Source organism: Salmo salar, chromosome 15, assembly GCF_965601325.2.
Source record: "Salmo salar chromosome 15, fSalSal1, whole genome shotgun sequence".
Taxonomy (NCBI): Eukaryota; Metazoa; Chordata; class Actinopteri; order Salmoniformes; family Salmonidae; genus Salmo; species Salmo salar.
This window is the reverse complement of record NC_138305.1, coordinates 78,844,513-78,866,106: the sequence shown is the minus strand read 5'-3', so window position 1 is coordinate 78,866,106 and position 21,594 is coordinate 78,844,513. Positions and strand designations below refer to the sequence as shown.

General features: G+C 42.6%; 1 protein-coding gene across 2 annotated transcripts in view; it reads left to right on the top strand.

Annotated features, from left to right (window-relative positions):
* The window catches only part of LOC106572141 (forkhead box protein J3), a 104,207-nt gene that overhangs the window by 41,407 nt on the left and 41,206 nt on the right, over positions 1–21,594 (top strand). For both annotated transcript variants that reach the window (XM_082962080.1, XM_014146023.3), the window contains exons 2-3: positions 8,252–8,369; positions 8,739–9,185. In XM_082962080.1, coding sequence (XP_082818206.1) covers positions 8,835–9,185 — 351 coding nt within the window. In that variant the 5' untranslated portion in view covers positions 8,252–8,369; positions 8,739–8,834. The remainder of the gene's footprint in view (positions 1–8,251; positions 8,370–8,738; positions 9,186–21,594) is intronic.

Sequence of the window (21,594 nt, the reverse complement as noted above, 5' to 3'; positions counted from 1 at the left end):
CTTTCAACCATATAGTTTGTAAATTCCTCATCCAGCCTTGGAGCCGAAACAGTTCTAACAGTCAGTTTCTTAACAGGTGCATGTTTATCAATAATTGGAAGAAGCAATTTCATAAATTCATCAAGTGCAGCGTCTGGATGCTCCTCAATCACATCAGAACAACAAATATTTTTAACATCAACATAAGAGTCACAGCAAAATCTTTTGTATGATCTCTTATACACTATTTTAGGCCCAGCTGTTGGAACTTTGGCTTTCCTGGATATAGCCACTATATTGTGATCACTGCATCCAATGGGTACGGATACAGCTTTAGAACAAAGTTCTACAGTAAGTAAAAATGTGATAGATACATGTGGATGATCTTATTCCTTTAGTGGTTGTAAACACCCTGGTAGGTTGATTAATAACCTGAACCAGATTACAGGTTATTACATCTCTGGCGCCTCCAGAGATGCAACCTCTCTCATCGTCACTCAATGCCTAGGTTTACCTCCACTGTACTCACACCCTACCATACCTTTGTCTATACATTATTCCCTGAATCTATCCTACCACTCCAAAAAATCTGCTCCTTTTATTCTCTGTTCCCAACGCACTAGACGACCAGTTCTTATAGCCTTGAGCCGTAACCTCAACCTACTCCTCCTCTGTTCCTCTGGTGATGTAGAGGTTAGCCCAGTTCCCTGTGTCCCCAGGCACTCTCATGTGTTGACTTCTGTAACCATAAAAGTCTTGGGTTCATGCATGTTAACATCAGAATCCTCCTCTCTAAGTTTGCTTTATTCACTGCTTTAACACACTCCGCCAACCCTGATGTCCTAGCCGTGTCTGAATCCTGGTTTAGGAAGGCCACCAAAAAATCTGAAATTTCTATCCCCAATTACAACATTTTCTGTCAAGATTGCAACTCTGCCCCCTTTAGCAGTTCTATCTACTGCAGAGAGAGCCTGCAGAGTTCTGTCATACTATCCAGGTCTATGCCCAAACATTTCGAGCTTCTACTTTTAAAAATCCATCTCTCCAGAAATAAGTCTCTCACTGTTGCCGCTTGTTATAGACCCCCCCCTCAGCTCCCAGCTGTGCCCTGGACACCATATGTGAATTTATTGCCCCCTGTCTATTGTTAGAGTTCGTACTGTTAGGTGACCTAAACTGGGATATGCTTAACACCCTGGCCGTCCTACAATCTAAGCTAGATGCCCTCAATCTCACACAAATTATCAAGGAACCTACCAGGTTCAAATCCGTAAACATGGGCACCCTCGTCGATATCATCCTGACCAACTTGCCCTCTAAATACACCTCTGCTGTTTTTAACTAGGATCTCAGCGATCACTGCCTTATTTCCTGCATCCGTTATGGGTCCGCGGTCAAACGACCACCCCTCATCACTGTCAAACACTACCTAAAACACTTCTGCAAGCAGGCCTTTCTAATCGACCTGGCCCGGGTATCCTGGAAGGATATTGACCTCATCCCGTCAGTAGAGGATGCCTGGTTGTTCTTTAAAAGTGCTTTCCTCAACATCTTAAATAAGCATGCCAAAATGTAGAACTAAGAACAGATATAGCCCTTGGTTCACTCCAGACTTGACTGCCCTTGACCAGCACAAAAACAACCTGTTGTGTACTGCACTAGCTTCGAATAGTCCCCGCGATATGCAACTTTTCAGGGAAGTCAGGAACCAATATACACAGTCAGTTAGGAAAGCAAAGGCTAGCTTTTTCAAACAGAAATTTGCTTCCTGCAGCATTAATTCCAAAACGTTTTGGGACACTGTAAAGTCCATGGAGAATAAGAGCACCTCCTCCCAGCTGCCCACTGCACTGAGGCTAGGAAACACTGTCACCACCGATAAATCCACGATAATCGAAAATTTCAATAAGCATTTCTCTATGGCTGGCCATGCTTTCCACCTGGCTACCCCTACCCCGGCCAACAGCTCTGCACCTCCCTCAGCAACTGGCCCAAGCACCCCCTGCTTCTCCTTCACCCAAATCCAGACTGCAAAATCTGGATCCCTACAAATCAGCTTGGCTAGACAATCTGGACCCTCTCTTCCTAAAATTATCCGCCGCCATTCACCTCTCTTTCGTATCGTCTGAGATTCCTAAAGATTGGAAAGTGGCCGCGGTCACCCCCCTCTTCAAAGGGGGAGACACTCTAGACCCAAACTTTTACAGACCTATATCCATCCTGTCCTGCCTTTCTAAAGTCTTCGAAAGCCAAGTTAACAAACAGATCACCAACCATTTAGAATCCCACCGTACCTTCTCCGCTATGCAATCCGGTTTCCGAGCTGGTCACGGGTGCACCTCAGTCACGCTCAAGGTCCTAAACGATATAACCGCCATCGATAAAAGACAGTACTGTGCAGCCGTCTTCATCGACCTGGCCAAGGCTTTCGACTTTGTCTATCACCGTATTCTTATCGGCAGACTCAACAGCCTTGGTTTCTCAAATGACTGCCTCGCCTGGTTCACTAACTACTTCTCAGATAGAGTTCAGTGTGTCAAATCGGAGGGACTGTTGTCCGGACCTCTGGCAGTCTCTATAGGGGTGCCACAGGGTTCAATTCTCGGGCCGACTCTTTTCTCTGTATATATCAATGACGTTGCTCTTGCTGCGGGTGATTCTTTGATCCACCTCTACGCAGACGACACCATTCTGTACACATCTGGCCCTTCTTTGGACACTGTGTTAACAAACCTCAAAACGAGCTTCAATGCCATAAGACACTCCTTCTGTGGCCTCCAACTGCTCTTAAATGCTAGTAAAACGAAGTGCATGCTCTTCAACCGTTCGCTGCCCATACCCGCCCGCCCGACTAGCATCACTACTCTGGACGGTTCTGACTTAGAATATGTGGACAACTACAAATACCTAGGTGTCTGGTTAGACTGTAAACTCTCCTTCCAGACTCACATTAAGCATCTCCAATCCAAAATGAAATCAAGAATCGGCTTCCTATTTCGCAACAAAGCCTCCTTCACTCATGCTGCCAAACATACCCTCGTAAAACTGACTATCCTACTGATCCTTGACTTTGGCGATGTCATTTACAAAATAGCCTCCAACACTATACTCTCGCCATCCGTTTTGTCACCAAAGGCCCATATATTACCCACCACTGCGAACAAATTACTCTCTTTTTGGCTGGTCCTCGCTACATATTCGTCGCCAAACCCACTGGCTCCAGGTCATCTAAGTTTTTGCTAGGTAAAGCTCCGCCTTACCTCAGCTCACTGGTCACCATAGCAACACCCACCCGTACCACGCGCTCCAGCAGGTATATTTCACTGGTCATCCCCAAAGCCAACACCTCCTCTGGCCGACTTTCCTTCCAGTTCTCTGCTGCCAATCACTGGAACGAATTGCAAAAATCACTGAAGTTGGAGACTTATATCTCCCTCACTAACTTTAAGCATCAGCTGTCAGAGCAGCTTACCAGTCGCTGCAGCTGTACACAGCCCATCTGTAAATAGCCCATCCAACCAACTACCTACCTCATCCCCATATTTGTTTTAGTTTTTCTGCTCTTTTGCACACCAGTATTTCTACTTGCACATCCTTATCTGCACATCTATCACTCCAGTGTTAATTGCTAAATTGTAATTACTTTGCCACTATGGCGTATTTATTGCCTTACCTCCTTACTTCATTTGCACACACTGTATACAGATTTTTCTATTGTGTTATTGACTATGTTTGTTTATCCCATGTGTATCTCTGTGTTTTTGTCGCACTGCTTTGCATTATCTTGGACAGGTCACACCTGTAAATGAGAACTTGTTCTCAACTGGCCTATCTGGTTAAATAAAGGTGAAATAAAACAACATAAAAAAACAGGCGCTGGTTACATTAAGAAGCTTCCTCTTGAGCGGACAGCTTGATGAAAACCAGTCAATATTCAGGTCCCCAAGAAAGTAGACCTCTCTGTTTACATCACATACACTATCAAGCATTTCACACATATTAATTAGATACTGACTGTTGGCACTTGGTGCCCTATAGCAACACCCCAAAAGAAAAGGCTTTAGATGTGCTAAGTCAACCTGCAACCACAACACTTCAATAACACTTGACATAAGATCTTCTATAAGCATTACAGGGATATGGCTCTGAATATAGTTGAAGTCGGATGATTACATACACTTCACAAATTTCTTTTTACCAAAGTATAGCTTGGGCAAGTCAGTTAGGACATCTACTTTGTGTATGACACAAGTCGTTTTTTCGAACAATTGTTTACAGAGAGATTATTTCACTTATAATTCACTGTATCACAATTCCAGTAGGTCAGAAGTTTACATACACTAAATTGACTGTGCCTTTAAACAGCTTGGAAAATTCCAGAAAATTATTAATGGCTTTAGAAGCTTCTGATAGGCTAATTGACATCATTTGAGTCAATTGGAGGTGTACCTGTGGATGTATTTCAAGGCCTACCTTCAAACTCAGTGTCTCTTTGCTTGACATCATGGGAAAATCAAATGAAATCAGCCAAGACTTCAGAAAAGAAATTGTAGACCTCCACAAGTCTGGTTCATCCTTGGGAGCAATTTCCAAATGCCTGAACGTACCACGTTCATCTGTACAAACAATAGTACGTAAGTATAAACACCATGGGACCACACAGCCATCATACTGCTCAGGAAAGAGACGCGTTCTGTCCCCTTGAGATGAATGTACTTTGGTGCGAAAAGTGCAAATCAATCCCAGAACAACAGCAAAGGACCTTGTGAAGATGCTGCAGGAAACCAGTAGAAAAGTATCTATATCCACAGTAAAACGAGTCCTATATTGACATAACCTGAAAGGCCGCTCAGCAATGAAGAATCCACTGCTCCAAAACCACCACAAAAAAGCCAGACAACGGTTTGCAACTGCACATGGGGATAAAGATTGTACTTTTTGGAGAAATGTTGTCTGCTCTGATGAAACATAACTTTTTGGCCATAATGGCCATCGTTATGTTTGGAGGAAAAAGGGGGAGGCTTGCAAGCCGAAGAACACCATCCCAACCGTGAAGCACGGGGGTGGCAGCATCATGTTGTGGTGGTGCTTTGCTGCAGGAGGAACTGGTGCACTTCACAAAAGAGATGGCATCATGAGGAGGGAAAATTATGTGGATATATTAAAGCAACATCTCAAGACATCAGTAAGTTAAAGCTTGGTCACATGTGTCTTCCAAATGGACAATGACCCCAAGCATACTTCCAATGTTGTAGCAAAATAGCTTAAGGACAACAAAGTCAAGGTATTGAAGTGGCCATCACAAAGCCCTGACCTCAATCCTATAGAAAATGTGTGAGCAGAACTGAAAAGCTGTGTGCGAGCAATAAGGCCCACAAACCTGACTGAGTTACGCCAGCTCTGTCAGGAGGAATGGGCCAAAATTCACCCAACTTATTGTGGGAAGCTTGTGGAAGGCTACCCGAAACGTTTGACCCAAGTTAAACAATTTAAAGGCAATGCTCCCAAATACTAATTGAGTGTATGTGAACTTCTGACACACTGGGAATGTGATGAAAGAAATTAAAGCTGAAATAAATAATTCTCTCTACTATTATTCTGACATTTCACATTCTTAAAATAAAGTGGTAATCCTAACTGACCTAAAACAGGACATTTTTACTCGGATTAAATGTCAGGAATTGTGTGAAACTCAATTTAAATGTATTTGGCTAATGTGTATGTAAACTTCTGACTTAAACTCTATAGGCAATGGCTTCTAGACTGGCAATCATTTGTGTATCTTTTCAAAGAATATATAGAAGCATGGGGTCTTTAGATGTGAGTGCTGTGATCATAGCCGTGTGAAGTTTTTTTGTTGCTGAGAATTTGTTGTCGAAGGGGGGAGGCTATAACAGTCAGCTAATACAAGGCTGGTAAATGCCCAGTGCACTACTTTTGTGAGAACATGTTTCTTTCAAAAACAATACAAATAATTTTTCAGATTTCGTTCAGATTTTTCAGGGGGTGCTGCAGCACCCTCAGCACCCCTACTTCCCGCGGCTATGCTTGTGATTGTATTGGTGTCATTGCTGTCACCACACTACTATGCATTTGAAAGGTTCCTTACTCACAGCCCAGCTGCAAGGAGAACGAGAGAATCCCTCTGGTGTGAAATTCATTAGAGGTTGTTATTCAATATTTGACATTAAATATCAATGCGTTTTATTAGATGTTTGTTTACATTTTAGTCATTTTAGCAGACACTCTCATCCAGAGTGACTTACAGGCGCAATTAGGGTTAAGTGCCTTGCTCAAGGGGACATGGACAGATTTTTCATGTAGTCGGTTCAGGGATTCAAACCAGCGCCCTTTCGGTTACTGGCACAGTGCTCTTAACCGCTTGTCTACCTACCTGATTGCCCCTTTAATGAATCTATTTGCAGACTTGGCACAAGCCCCTTCTATCCAAGGTATCAGGGTTCCCACAAGTCTTCCTGTTTTTGCCTGTAATTACTATGTGTCAAGTAACTCTCATGACAGGCAATTCTTCTATGTATGGCTGTGGTACAAGTGGTTACATTCAGATATTTGATTTTGGAGCTTTCTTCATCATGGCTAAGCCGTGGTTACAGAAGCTAAATACCTCAGTGATGGTATTAACACACAACCACAAATCAGAGACAAGCTCTGAACCCTGTGTATCAATATAGCCTGTGCTACGGAACTCAATGCTTCAAAATAGCTAGCCTATTTAACTGTTTTACTCTGGAAAGTGCAGTAAGGCGTGCCTCTGCAGACTTGAAGGAAACAAATGAACTGTAACGGCACACTTGCTTCAGATACAATAGGCGGAGCGTTTCCAGGTATATGGGTTAGGGCAGTCACTGTGGGACTTGTTGACTGGGTAATCACTGTCTTTGGGTGTTCGGTCCCCTTTTTCCCAGAAGCAGTGTCATGCCCCCTCTGTGCTAGTGTATTACTCATCCTAGCGCCTCGCTATGCTAACGCTATGCCATCACAACAGTCAAGCCCACGCTCTAAACTGCAACAACAACAGCAGCAGCAGCAGCAGCACAGCAGGTCGGGGCTTGTGGCAGCCTGATTTGCAGCTAAAGCCTACTCTTAATGAGGGGAAAAGAATAACTTGTGTTGGTTTTTTTCCCTTCCCCATCCCCCTGCAGCAAAAAGGTGGACTAATTAAGATGGCTTCCTGGGATTGGGGTTCTGGCTCTGCTTTCTCTCACAGTGCCACTGTCAAGGGCCTTCAGGAAGAGACGGGGGTGGCGGTACAAAAGCTCACCCAGCATTTTCCCAGCATGTTTGGCTAGATGAATATGCGTTAAACATTTTGTTTTTTCAACTTGTAATTAAACTGGTTTGCGGGCAGAGTATTGTTTTCGCTTTCTTCTCTTGTATGTTGCTCTCGAGGGGGATCTGCAGAAACCGAGAGTTTTGTATTCCTGGTAGACCGCCTTAGAAGTTTCAGGAGATCATTGTGTGTGTGTGTGTGTGTGTGTGTGTGTGAGATTGCGATTGCGTGGGCTGGTGTGTTTGTCTCTGTTTAAGGACACTTGAAGGTTGTATGGGCTCAGAGATGTACAGGTATCCTTTGGAGGCTTAGCTCTACTACTGACCAGGTTTTAGCCTGGAAATTGTATTTTCAGGGCTCAAGCAGGACATTGGTCCACACTGAAATGATCCTATACTCTGAAATAGATATTTTAGATTTTTTTAATATATGAAGTGTTATTTTATCATGTTATTTGTGTACAGCAACATTTAGCCCTGCTTGTGTTCTTCTACATACCTTTGCGGATTATGGTACTGTGTGGATCTGAGTCTTACAAAAATAGCTGAAAACAAATTAAAAGTAGAGCCTTCTCTTCTGAAGCACTCTGGTTGTTTGTGGCAGAAGCGCTACTACCTTCAGGTCTGAAACTGAGAGGTGGGCCTGGACTTGACAGCAGAGCGGGGCACGTCGACAGAGAACAGTGGAGATTCTGGGTTTTCGGGTTCCTCTGGGGAGTTGGAATTCCTCCCGTGCTGTTCCCCCATTTGGCAGGCAGTTGTGAAAAAAATTCCCAAGCTTTTAGTCACTACGCAGATCGAGTTGCCATTTCTACTTTGTTGGAGGGAGAATGACAGAAGCAAGCCAGATAGACAGAACTCGGACAGTGTTGCTGTTGTGGTGGGTGGCTTTGCGATAAAGTCATTATTGTTTTGTCACTAATGAGTGTTGTCAGCCAGGACTTGACAAACTCCCCTTTTGTGTGTGCTTTCTGTGTTACAGCATTGGCGCCTCAATGAAGAGCGTATGAACATGCACCATAGAAGGACTACTCTACCTTTCGGTTCAGTACATTCCACAGATGCTTGAGCCAGAGAAGAGATGTAAAGAAACTAAAACAGTAAGAATTTGCTCAAATTTACCTCAAATTACTTTGTTTGCTGATGCGTTTGTTTCTTTCTGGTTAAATGTACAGCTTTGAGTGAAGTTGAAACTTAGAGGAAACAGTTTCTATGTAAAATATATGTTTGATATTGAGGGAGGCTATGACTGACACAGTATTTACTGTGCTGAAATCTGGACGATTTCATGAAAAGAATCAAGAGCACCAAATCCGTCTCCTGACCATATCTGATCACACACATACACTATCATCTCCTGACACTTCTATTCATCCGCAGTCCAGTCAGCTGCAGTGCATACCGTGTCATATCTGTTCATTTCTTCCAAATTTTTCTGTTGTTTAGCAAACACCGTACTTTTCTTACAGAATTCAGCCGGTGCCGCTGTGCAACAGCAATCCAGTGAGCGAAAGGAGAGCATCTCCCCACCCTTCCCCTGAGTCCCCCAACCCCTCACCACCATCATGACCTCTGAACTAGGGAGCAGCCTGACCTCCATGGACTGGCTTCCCCAGCTTACCATGCGGGCGGCCATCCAGAAGTCCAATGCCAGGCACCAACACCACACCCACGGGTACCCCCACGGGCATCATGGCCATGGGCTGGGAAAGAAGAATGCCCTACTGGACCAGGGAAACATGCTGGACCAGGAGGAGGTGGCCCAGCATAGGGATGGCAAACCACCCTACAGCTACGCCAGCCTTATCACCTTCGCCATTAACGGCTCACCGCACAAGAGGATGACTCTCAGCGAGATCTACCAGTGGATCTGTGACAACTTCCCCTACTACCGGGAGGCAGGCAGCGGCTGGAAGGTAGGAGGTGGATATGGAAGCGTGTATTAACGGGATGGTTCACTTCAGATTCAGTTTGTTATTCTAATGGAATTAGGTGGTGCTCATCTTTCCTATTAGTTTGGGATTGAGGTCTGCATATTTTTCTGACTGCATGATGTGGGATCTATGTAACCCACTTTTGAGGGATACGAATGTCTGATAAACTTAGATTTTTGGTAAACTATCCCGTCAGGTACATTTTTATACCTGTTACAGTAACGGGTCTTGTTGTGAGGACAGGATCTTACACGTTCAATTAGCAGACTTGGTCTGACATAGTCCACCGTTTATCACCTTCTAAATTCAGTATAATGTATATTATAATCTGGGTAGTTTGGGTCCTAGATGCTGATTGGCTGAAAGGTGTGGAATATCAGACAATATTACACGAGTATGACAAAAAAGAAATGTTCTACAGTTCTAATTACTTTGTTAACCAGTTTATAATAGCTCCTCTGGGGTTTCTGGTATATGGCCAATATATATATAAGAACAGCCCTAGGCCATATACCATAAATCCTCAGGCCTTATTGCTTAAATAGAGATTTCAATGTGATAAACAAATACATTGAATAAGTCTGAACCAGTTTTGACATTTTGTTTGAATGTTTGTTTTACATTTAATTGCTGCGCTGGTCTTGACTTTACAACATGCCTCTGATGTATAAGGAAATATTACTGGTGACGGTCAGTCATTGCGACAGTTGTCAGGTCCAACAGCAGAATGTGGAAAGGCTTTGTGGAGGAGTACGGCAGTGAGTGACCGACTGCATGTTCCATTCAGGTGGCGTTAACAAATATTTAATGGTGCAATCTGCGATTTGTACATTCATTAAAAATGTTTTTACTTTAAATGTATTATATATGGATTGCAGCTTTCATGTAAATGGCATTGTATGAATCTAGGCAATATGACATGACATGCTTCTTTTACTTGAGAGGTGAGTGGAATCATCTGGAATCTTTTGGTTTAGTCTAGGGAATACCTCCCATTATTAATCACATGACAGAGGCTGTGCTTTTTCGGAGGAGGCTGCCTGGCTTCAATGTCCCAAGTAGATGTGTCCCAAATGGCACCCTATTCCCTACGGGCCCTGGTCAGAAGTAGCACACCGTATAGGGAATAGGATGCCATTTGGAACGAATCCACAACAATCTCCATTTAATCTCTTTTTTTTTTCTCAGTGAGTGAAAATATCTTCCCTCTCCGTGCTCCGTTCACAAACCTATGTTTATTCTCAGGATTTAATCTTCCTGAGCTAAATTGCATGCCAGCAGCTCAAAATGGTTTGCGATAAAAGTCTGTTTGTTTTGGTAGGGTTCCAAGCTTGTTGGCATGGTCATGAGATATGTTCTGTAGATTTCTTCTTTCATTTGCTCACAGAAAACCAACATAAATAGATTTTCTAGACCTTTCAGGCATTGTGATTAGTTTTTTCTTGAATTGTCAGTGGTTTCTCTCTCAGTTCAGGCGGTTACCCTGTCATATGGGCAATATAACTCAGTCTTAAATAGGATAGGCATAATGCCCTCCATTAATACGTATAGTACTGCAGATGTTTAAGATCTGTAAGCTTTCTCTGATGTGCTTATAAGTATTTATTTAAGTACCAAGAGTGGTATGTCTTCCACACAACAGTAATAAATAGGGTTGACCCCAAATATTCTATTCCGATTCTATGAGAAATAACTGAGTTTTGGCGCAGATACAGTGACTAATGCTAGCTAACGTTAGCAACCATAGCTACTTAGCTGACATTTGTAAATTGTGGATTTGACGGATACCGTATTTGTTTTTAAATGGCAAATCTGATTCAAACCTCAACATTGGGATTCAGGGACAGCTCTAATATTAGGGACATTAATACAGACATCAATACTAAACTGAATCTATTGATCAAAGATTTGTATTTATATTATTATTGTCTTTTAACTCTGCATTGTTGGGAAGTGCTCGTAAGCAAGCATTTCACAGTTGTCTCCACCCGTTGTATTTTGTGCATGTGACAAATACAATTAGATTTTTTTATTTTATTTTAGTTAGAAAAACACTTTTTCAGTACATTGGCCCTCTTGGGTATTATAATTGTCCTTGCATTGACAAGCTAGATGAATCACATGTACTTACATGTATAAAAAGGCTATCCACCATCAACGTAAGAACCGTCCTGAGGATTTTAGCCTTTCATTTCCTCAAGACCAAACTAGACATCCTAGGAATACTCCAGATGATGAGATGCACAGAATAATCTGGCACGAGGACTGTTGAGGACTAAAAGGCCCACTGCATACATGGCTCAGCCTCAAGCTGTAAACATTTAATCCCGGATGTACCTGGCCCAGTGCAGAGATGTTGTGGTTGAAACGATGATCTGCATCAAAGGGAACAGAACGTGAGCGAATTCATTACAGTCAAGGTGATTACTGTCAGCTGCAAACAGTGGGAGACAGACATGGAGCCCAAGCAGTGTCTGGATTACTTGATTTGGAGACTATACGGTTGATGCTCAAGTAAAATAGCTTGTATAACACGCACACACCCTCACACAGACACTTACACACACACACACACACGAGTGAGTGTGTGAGTAAGAGAGACTCCCACTCAGGTAGGCATACGTGTGCAGTCTACAGATTACAGTAGAGCTGCTCAGCCAGAGGAGATGGGTAGTGGTGAGTTTACTACCCAGCACACGCACGCGTCTGCTCTGTATGATAATGTGGATGCACAGGCAGCAGAGAGGCCAGGTTGAAAGCAGGCCAACGCTAACTCCTCTCCCATTTTGAACACAAGCGCATTAGCCACAGGATACACTGAGTGTAATCAGATAACTCGTCAAGGTCATAACACGTCCACATGGTATGAGGGAGCAGGACATGGAATGCATCCCAAATGGCACCCTATTCTCTTTCTAGTGCTCTACGTTTGACAGGGGCCCACGTAAACCTCTCACTCTCATTGGTCGATAACAGCATTTCTAATACACATAGGGCTCTGGTCAAAAGTGGTGTTCTACAAAAGGAATCGGGCTCCATTTGGGACATGGCCTCTGGTCAAAAGTAGTGCACTATAAAGGGAATAGGGTTCTAATTTGGAACAAGGGCCCTGTTCAACATTTGTGTGCTATATAAAGGCAATAGGGTGTTTGGACTAGAGGTTGGCAGAGGTTGATTCCGGCAGGAATGGGAGAGAATTTCTAGTCAAGTTCGGAACAGGACCGGATTCCTTATTGATGTCACTTGTTAAATCCACTTCAATCAGTGTAGATGAAGGGGGGGGGAGACATGTTAAAGAAGTATTTTTAAGTCTTGAGAAAATTGAGACATGGATTGTGTACGTGTGTGCCATTCAGAAGGTGACTGGGCAAGACAAAAAGATTTAAGTGCCTTTAAACAGGGTATGGTAGTAGGTGCCAGGTGCAGTGCTTTCAGTGTGTCAAGAACTGCAACGCTGCTGGGTTTTTCACGCTCAACAGTTTCCCGTGTGTATGAAGAATGGTCCGCCACCCAAAGGACATCCAGCCAACGGCAGGCCAGTGGTCGAAAACGGGTCGTTGATGAAAGAGGACAAAGGAGGCTGACACACATTGTGCAGAGCAAGTTAGTCAACTGACAGTTCAGTAGAATATTGCTGCCCAAAGACCCATAAAATAATGCACAACTTGTTGTACCTTGACACGAATGGCTTATGGCAACCAACTTAAGTTCCACTTCTTTCAGCAAAAAACAAGAAACTGCAGGTTGCATTGGGCTCAGGAACGAAAACACTGGACACTGGAGAATTGGAAAAACATCCCCTGGTCGGATGAATCCCAGTTCCTGCTGTTTCATGCTGATGGGAGGACTAAGGTATGGAGAGAACCACATGAGTACCTGCATCCATCATGCCGAGTTTCAACATTGGAGGCTGGTGGTGGTTTGAGGTGTGTTTTCATGGCACACATTGGGCCCCATCATGAAAGTGGAGCGTTCATTTGAATGCTACAGGATATCTGAACATCACTGCCAATCAATCCCTTCATGGCAGCAGTGTATCCATCTGCAAATACATTTTTTCAGGATTTTAATGCCCCAAGCTAGGGTTCTCCAGGAATGCTTCCACGAACATGACAGTGCATTCAGCTTACTGCAGTGGCCTGCCCAGTCACCAGATCTCAATCCAATTGAGCTTCTGTGGAATAAGATGGAACAAGCTATTCGGAGTAGAGATCTACTACCAGCCAACTTGACACAACTGTGGGAAGCATTGGAGTCAACATGGGCCAGCGTCCCTGTGGAACTCTTTCAACACCTTGTAGAGTCCATGCCCTGACGAATTGAGGCAGTTCTGAGGGCAAAAGGGGTGTAGCTCAATATTAGGAAGGTGTTCCTAATGTTTTGTAAACTCAGTGTAGTTTAGTTAAGAAAAAATAATAATAAGAAAATAAATGCTAATTTCCCCCCTTCCGTCAACTCACTCTCATGCCTCGCTCCAGATGTAGCCAGTCACTACTTTAACTTATATCCACGCGGAGACCCACCATTACACATGCCCATGAGTTCATCCGACTCTGGGTAAGAGGAAGGGCTGCCTTCATTGCCCAAATCTCGTAATGTGGTTGTTATTAGCTGTGTGTGCAGGCAATGGTCTCGTGAGCGCTGAGCAGCAGCCAAACGAAGCAGTTGCTATGGCTACTCACAACCCAAGCGGGAGACAGACGATTTCCACTAGATGGCACAGCCACAAAGTCTAAATTGCCTGTACTGTAAAAATGCATGAACACTGAAATGAAATTTTAGGTTAGGGTTAGGCAGTGTGATTAAGATTAGGTGGGGTTTATGACTTTGTGACTGTGGTAACTAGTGATGACCGGGACAAACAGACAGCAGCTAATGGAGGAAGTTACTTCTGATTTCCACTTGTAAAAATGGGCCCGGGAGGGATTTTTATCGGGGTGGGACAGGAACATTTCCGGGGTTACAGAACTGTTACGGGATCAGGACTGTATAGGGATTTTTTTTTTTTTTTAACGGGACAAGATGGGACAGGAATACATTTTCATTCCCGTGTCAACCTCTAATTTGACATACCAACTGCTATTCTGATACCAGCTGTTATGGAAAGAGGTGCTCTGCTTTATAAGCAGTAGGCCTAATATAAATGTGTGTTTTACGTCACATTGAGCTATGATATAATGGGTTTACATGCACACCCACATATGTACTGTGTTTTATAGAGCTTTTAGAAACTTCTGAAACTGTGGTTTTGAGTCATAAACTGTTGTCTGGTCTTTTCTCTTTGAAACCTTTTGTGAAGTGCACATATGCTCATCAATTGAAAAGCATATGTGTGTTGCATCCCGTTAGAAAAACGAGAAATCGGATTTGACTAGGCAATGTTTCAATCAGTGTTCTTTTTTTTTTTTACTATTTTTTTGTTGCTATTCAGTTGTCGTTAGGTGGCATCATATGAACTGGACTTGTAGCTCCCATGCAGAATGCCTCATATTTCTTATTTGCCCCTGGTGTTCCTTCTAGATAACATATTGGGGCGCAGTCTTCGCCGCCCGATTTCTCTCATGTTTTTTTTCTCTCAGCCCCGTCCTCCTTTAGATTCCATAGTGCCTGGCTCTACTTTCTCATGCCCTGTACTCTGCCCTTGCAGCCCTTTCACATCGCCGTGTCCTTCCACCCCACACAGCCTAGGCCCTCTTCACGAGAACACGTAATCAGTGCCAGTGGAATTCACCACAGGCATTTCCTCTCTTCTCACTAGTCAATATTAGTGTTTCTCTTACCATTATTATCATCAGCGGGCATGAAACCCTGCTGAAGGGACTAGGCTGAAAACGAATATGCATCAAATACTAACCTTAAGTTGGAATTGAAACTGTAAGAACACAAGTTTGCCTACAGGCTGACTTGATAATGGTATCCTTATGTAAATCGAGATGTAATGCTGCTGTGCCTGCCCTTGTGGTCCTGCTGCCTGCCCTTACAGCCAGATAATTGGCTCTGAATTAGCGCCCCTAATGTGATGGTGCAAAAGGCTGCTCTGTGATGGCCTTTGGCCCCTCGATGGACGCCACGTGTCACACCCAATGATATAAAATGAGCAAGGGTCATGGATTTTTATCTGGATTTTATTTTCAACGGTTGGTCTTAGAATAATGGGGATGAATGCATCAGTGATTTTTGCGCTCATGGGACTACTTTTTGGGTCTGGGGGCAAAGGACACTACAGTAAAAACGTTGTCTTTGATTGATCCTTTGTGTGTGTGTGCCTGCGGCAGAGTGTCTAAAATGCATATTTTGTAGGTGACAGAATAGTCTATATGGATATTTTATTGTGTTTTTCTCTTGTCTTGTTTACTCTCTGTTGCCTGGCAACGCATACATAGCTGTAGCCTCTTGCATGCATCCCAGCATCCCCTGTTAACATGTTGCGCATGTCCTGTCTGCCAGCCAGATGTGTGTGTGTGTGTGTCTCCACGCACCTGTTGCTTAGGCTCCATTGTCAACCTTTCTTGGCTATTACAGACTGCTACACATGGTCTCCTGTATAGTAGAAACATTTGCACCCATTATTAGAATGTAGATAAGATTTGTATTTTATTGTGGATGAGGATGAATTTGTGGTGGCTCCTGGTTTACCTATGTTACGTTTATGTGCTTGACAGCCATGTGGCACACCGTATTATCATTGCGGCTGTTATGACCACCGTAACTCTTGTTGAACAGCGGCCTTAAAAGCACTATTTGTTAAATCTGTCCCTCTATGTGCCCAGAGTTCATTCCCAAATATTTCATACTAATCAGTATTATCAGTCTGTATTTATGTTGTAATTAGAAGTGTGAGGTATTTCCCTGCTTCTATTCACAGGAGGATAGGCATACGTCCAATGTCATATTTCCTTCATTATTCACCTAGGGTTGTTATTTTCTGATATGTCTAATAATAGGGGTGGTGTTGATTTCAAAAGGGGCTGGAATGCAACAATTACAAGGCTGCATCTGGGATTTGGCATAGTTGATAGAGTATGCAGTATGTCATACCTGTGCAATGTTAACGACCCTCTGCATTGCAAGGTGAATAAGGGTTTTTAATGTAATTATATTGCATTAAATTGAATATTATTCTGATGACAGTGGCATCAGTAAGTTGGGTCTTCATTTTGTTAGGAGGTAGGGAGGATATGTTTGTCTGCATGTGACGTTAGAGTGTTGAAATACTTGATGCAGCACAGAGGAGTTTAGGCAGGAGGATCTGATTCATTAAAACATTTATGTACAACCACTGATAGGTGAGACGACTGGATAGACAAATTCACTTGGGAAAAGAGACAAGGAGTTAATGAAAATATACTATTTAGGCATTCTATATTTAGGGCCCAATAAAATCTGTTGTATTTTTTTACCAATTCTGTATTTTTTTTCTTTAAGAATTCAGTTTTCTCCATTTTGTTTTTCCAGGTTTCAGATTATTCCAAGTTTTACGGGATTTTGCTCTCAAAATGACACTTTTTTTTTTTTTTTTAAATAGAAGAACAACTAAATTTGATGTTCTAAGTCCACAATCATTGCCTAAACCACATCAGGACACCGCTTTTGAGGTCTAGGATTTTTTTTGGAAAGGTTTGGGTGTAGATACCCTTTAATTCAAGTGTGTACCAGCAAGAGACTTTAAGTAGAACACAGGTGATGGCAGAGTTTGCTTAACAAATCACCACTGGATTGATGCCAATAATAATGATATCATTCTGCCAGGTAGGGATCGACTACTTTTGTAGTTAACATTTGATTGAGGAGTTTTTGGGAAAGCCTTTCCATCTACCAGAAAATGGTTGTCATTCGCATCATTGCTAACGACTGCACAAAGTGGTAGACAAACGCTGCGTCATTGCCTCTTGAGAAAGTTGAAGGAAAATACAAATCACTTAAGCATTTTGTCTTATCATGTCTTATCATAATCTTAAGAAAATGTTATACATGTTCTAATAAGTTCACTGTCCTTAACGTCTTTGTATTTTTATTTAAAGAACATCTGGAAAACAGAACAAAACAAGTTATGTTTTTGGTTTGGCTAAAACTATGATTTGGTCAAACAGTAAATTCCTGCAATCAAACTGTCTGCTCTGCCCCTGTTTCGCTGCCCCTGTACCTGTTTCGAGCTTTGATGAGGGAGCCGCACTGGCTCTTCCAACGGGCGCTACGAGTGGATAGAGAAAAAAAGTGTTCTGATTGGCAGCATTTCAAAATGCAATAGCAGGAAAACTGTTACAGTTAAAGAGCGGCGGGCCTCAGCTTTCTGTACGTACTCAGTAAATCAAGTATAGTTGAAATCAGTGTTAAAAAAATTGGGTTAAATTGACTCTACTGGGAGTTAGCTTAACACTCGAGAGTGATATGCTCCCTCAAGTCAGTGTTGATAACTGGAGTTCATTGGGAAGGAGGACTTTTAACTCCATTAAAAGTAACCAGAGACAGGATGTTAAATCTATGGAGTTATCCACAGATGTGGGAGGAGCTTTATTATTATATTTCCCAGCATGCTCCGTTGCAGGCAGATTTTTTTTGTTTGTTTCAATGTCTGTGTTTTTGCATTTACATTGATTGGTTTTGATCTTATACAACACAAAAATAAGAAACATATATTTTTCTATACTAATCCAGTCTGTAAATAGTTGGATTCATAGCAACCATTAGTGAGATAGTTGTTTCAATTTACATGATGTAGGTAGTCTTCATGTATTGTACGTTTTTCCCTACTCTTACACTCATTCTAAATGCAAGTTGTGAGCAATCATTTTAAAGTGCTAGGTATTTTCCTGCAATTCGGCATCCAACATAGTTTGTATATCACATTGAAAACCACCAAAAGTAAAACCTTAACAAATATTCAAATAAGGCTTTACACCCTTATAACTCTAAATAAGTAAACTGAAAGACAAATGTACTCTGCTGTAGTTGATTCTTAATTCAAAACGACACAGAAAAGACTAAAATTGCACGGGAGTGGATTAAAAACTACGTTGAAAAGTGTAGAAAGGCAATTTGAGTTAAATTTAAGCAACTCTCAGAGTTGGATATTTACTCCATTTAGTGTCGTTTTGACTCCAAAAATATCAACACCATGACCAGAGTAGTTTTAACACAAAATGGGGGTGGGACCATATAAAACCTAAAATAGTGTTACATTTGACATAATAGGAGTTGAATTAACTCTTGCGATTTTACTGCACATTTAATTTTTTTTCTTCTCAACTCTCAATATTGAGCCTTCTACCACAGTTTTACAACCAGTCATTTGTATGGCTTTGAGATACGGCGCACAGGAAGCACGAGACTGCCGCTACCAAATGATGACTATATAAGCCTGCTACTGCCAATGGCAAAGGTTTTTTAGGACATTCAATTTAGTGTTAAATAAATCAATTACACTGCTAACTAGCAGTATATTATATTTAGGGATTTAGCTAGAGAGTTTTGAGTTTTCACTTCGTCCGATGGTGAATTAGCCCCTTTGTGTTATTAGTACACACACAAATATGTAAACAAATTAATCTGTATTGAACTAAAGGATTTTGGAGCCCTATTTTGATATAGCAACAACAGCCTGATTGTCAAGCCAAAATGTATGACAATCACTGGTTTAGGTTGCAAATATCTTGAATTATCCATTCCTGATGCATATTATATGAAACAACTTATTTATTGAACCATACTATCTCAGTAGCGCTGTGAATGAAGATGATTGCACATTTTTTCTATTGCGTGACGCCATGGCAAAATGTTGGCGTGGCCAAATCATGGGCTGGTGCCACCAAATTAATATGTTAGTGGCACTAATGCCACCAGGGGAAAATGTTAGTCTGGAGCCCTACCCTAACCTTAATTCATTTCAACCCCTATACCTTACCTTAAGTTTCCGTTCTGCCGGTTGAATATTCACCTCCTACTATTTTAGACGGTTGGGACACAGCCATGTGCTTTGGCAACACTTCGTGTCCCTGTCCCCATTCTCCACAGAGAAACCCGGTACTGACAAGACCAGTCACTTTGCTGCAGCACGGGGTCTGATATGCACTGGAAGGAGCCAGTCGCCATGGCCTACCACTGGCCCCTTTCCCTATTCAATTTCTAGTTTCTACTATCTTGGAAAAACCAAAGTTGGGATCAATTCCCTACCAATCCAAGTCAGGTTAATCCAGCAGATACGTTCGAATTAAACCAACAAACTGAGAGATTTCCACTGAAAACGGCACATGCTTTGCTGCACTATAGTGTCTGTATATAGATGTATGCAGCGTGCGCACGGATCCTCGCCAGGTCCCCAGGGACACTGGCAGCTCAGTCTCCTGAAATCTCTTTGTGCCCATCACTCACACAGTGGGCTCCAGTTACAACAGACTTCCCATTCTGCACTAAGAGGGTGGGGTGGTGCTCCATCAAATGGAATGATAATGTATTTGGTTGCATTTGAAGCAGTGAGTCGTATTCAACCCCCTCCTCATACAGGATGTGTCGATCACTGTCTCTGCTTAGACCTGTAGTTAAGGTGTCCCGGTGTTGTCTCTAGATCCCGAGATATTTTGACGTGACAATGCAGCTCCCCGTCCCCAGACTCCCTACCCTTCTCTCTTCCAACACTATCCTTATCTATCTCTCTTTCTCTCTCTCTTTCTCTCTCTCTTTATCTCTCTCTTTATCTCTCTCTCTTTCTCTCTCTCTTTATCTATCTCTCTTTATCTCTCTCTCTTTATCTCTCTCTTTATCTCTCTCTTTATCTCTCTCTTTATCTCTCTCTTTATCTCTCTCTCTTTATCTCTCTCTCTCTCTCTCTCTCTCTCTCTCTCTCTCTCTCTCTCTCTCTCTCTCTCTCTCGACAGTATTGCTCTCTCTCTCGACAGTATTGCTGGGAGCCCCAGGACAAACATGCTGAAACTCCAGGAGAGTTAGTGGAACAACAAACACTCCTCAGTATTGCTTCTGACTAGGGCCGTCTGTGTGGGAGCTCAGCAGTTCCCTATACTGTTCACACCAGTCCCCTCTTTCTCAGCAGACCTCACCTTCTGACCTCAAGTAATTTCTGTTGCACCCATAGCTTTAACATTATCCACACATGTTAATCTGGCATATATCTTCCTCAACATTATCCATATGTCTTACTCTGTCCCATATATATTCTTCAACATTATCCATATGTCTTACATCTTCCTCAACATTATCCATATGTCTTACCCTGTCCTATATCTTCCTCAACATCCATATGTCTTATCCTGTCCTATATCTTCCTCAACATCCATATGTCTTATCCTGTCCTAGATTTTCCTCAACATTATCCATGTCTTACCCTGTCCTAGATCTTCCTCAACATTATCCATGTGTCTTTCTCTGTCCTATATCTTCCTCAACATTATCCATATGTCTTACCCTGTCCCATATCTTCCTCAACATTATCCATATGTCTTACCCTGTCCCATATCTTCCTCAACATTATCCATATGTCTTACTCTGTCCTATATCTTCCTCAACATTAACCACCATCTCACTGACTATTTCAGTCTGACCTTTATCCCCTGTATTTGCTAGGCTACATCTCCCTGTAATCTCACTATCTCATCTAGACCCTTTATCTTCACCATAGCCAACACATCACACTCTCTGACCTATATATCCAGTGCTCCTACTCACGTTAAACGCTCTCCATCCCCAACAGCACTCTCACAGATTGCACTCTGAGCTAATATCTCCAGCACGGTTATGTCACCTTCCGGCCTATATCCTCTAGTGAGCTCATTCTCTCTACCTCTTTTTCTATGCATTTCTGAAGCCCCAGATTTTGGCTCATGTCATGCTTATTCCGTGTAAGCCTGTGCGATATTACACATCATAGATATTACTAAAGCAGAGCGCTTACTAATAATAGCCACAATGATTATATAATAAATGCCTGCATCCTTAAGGCAAAGTAAACCGTCTAATTTCAAATCCCCCAAATCGTCTAAGAACAAGGAAGTCAAATTTGACAACCTCCTTTCCACCGTATGCCGCCTTCCAATGAGATTAATTTAGCGCTGGGCAGCAGCAAAGCCCCAGCTGTGCCCAATAAGCTTGTTAATCATCCAACGCCATCAAACGAGTGGGTGGACGTGGGAGCGAATCGCATTAGCTCCGTTCACGTCGCAACCACTCAGTGCATTATTGTCAATGCCATCGCATCGAGCTATGACAAATTCAGCCCATTCAGTGAGAAAGGCACTATCTCTCGCTGTGGTAACGGCTCTCCGTTGGTTTATGGCCCGATACAGCTGGCAGGGCTTACTATAGTAACTGGTAAAGAGTCGTCATTGTGGAGCGATGTTCTCAGTCTTCAGCCGTCTACATCGGTCTTCTGGGGGACCAATGG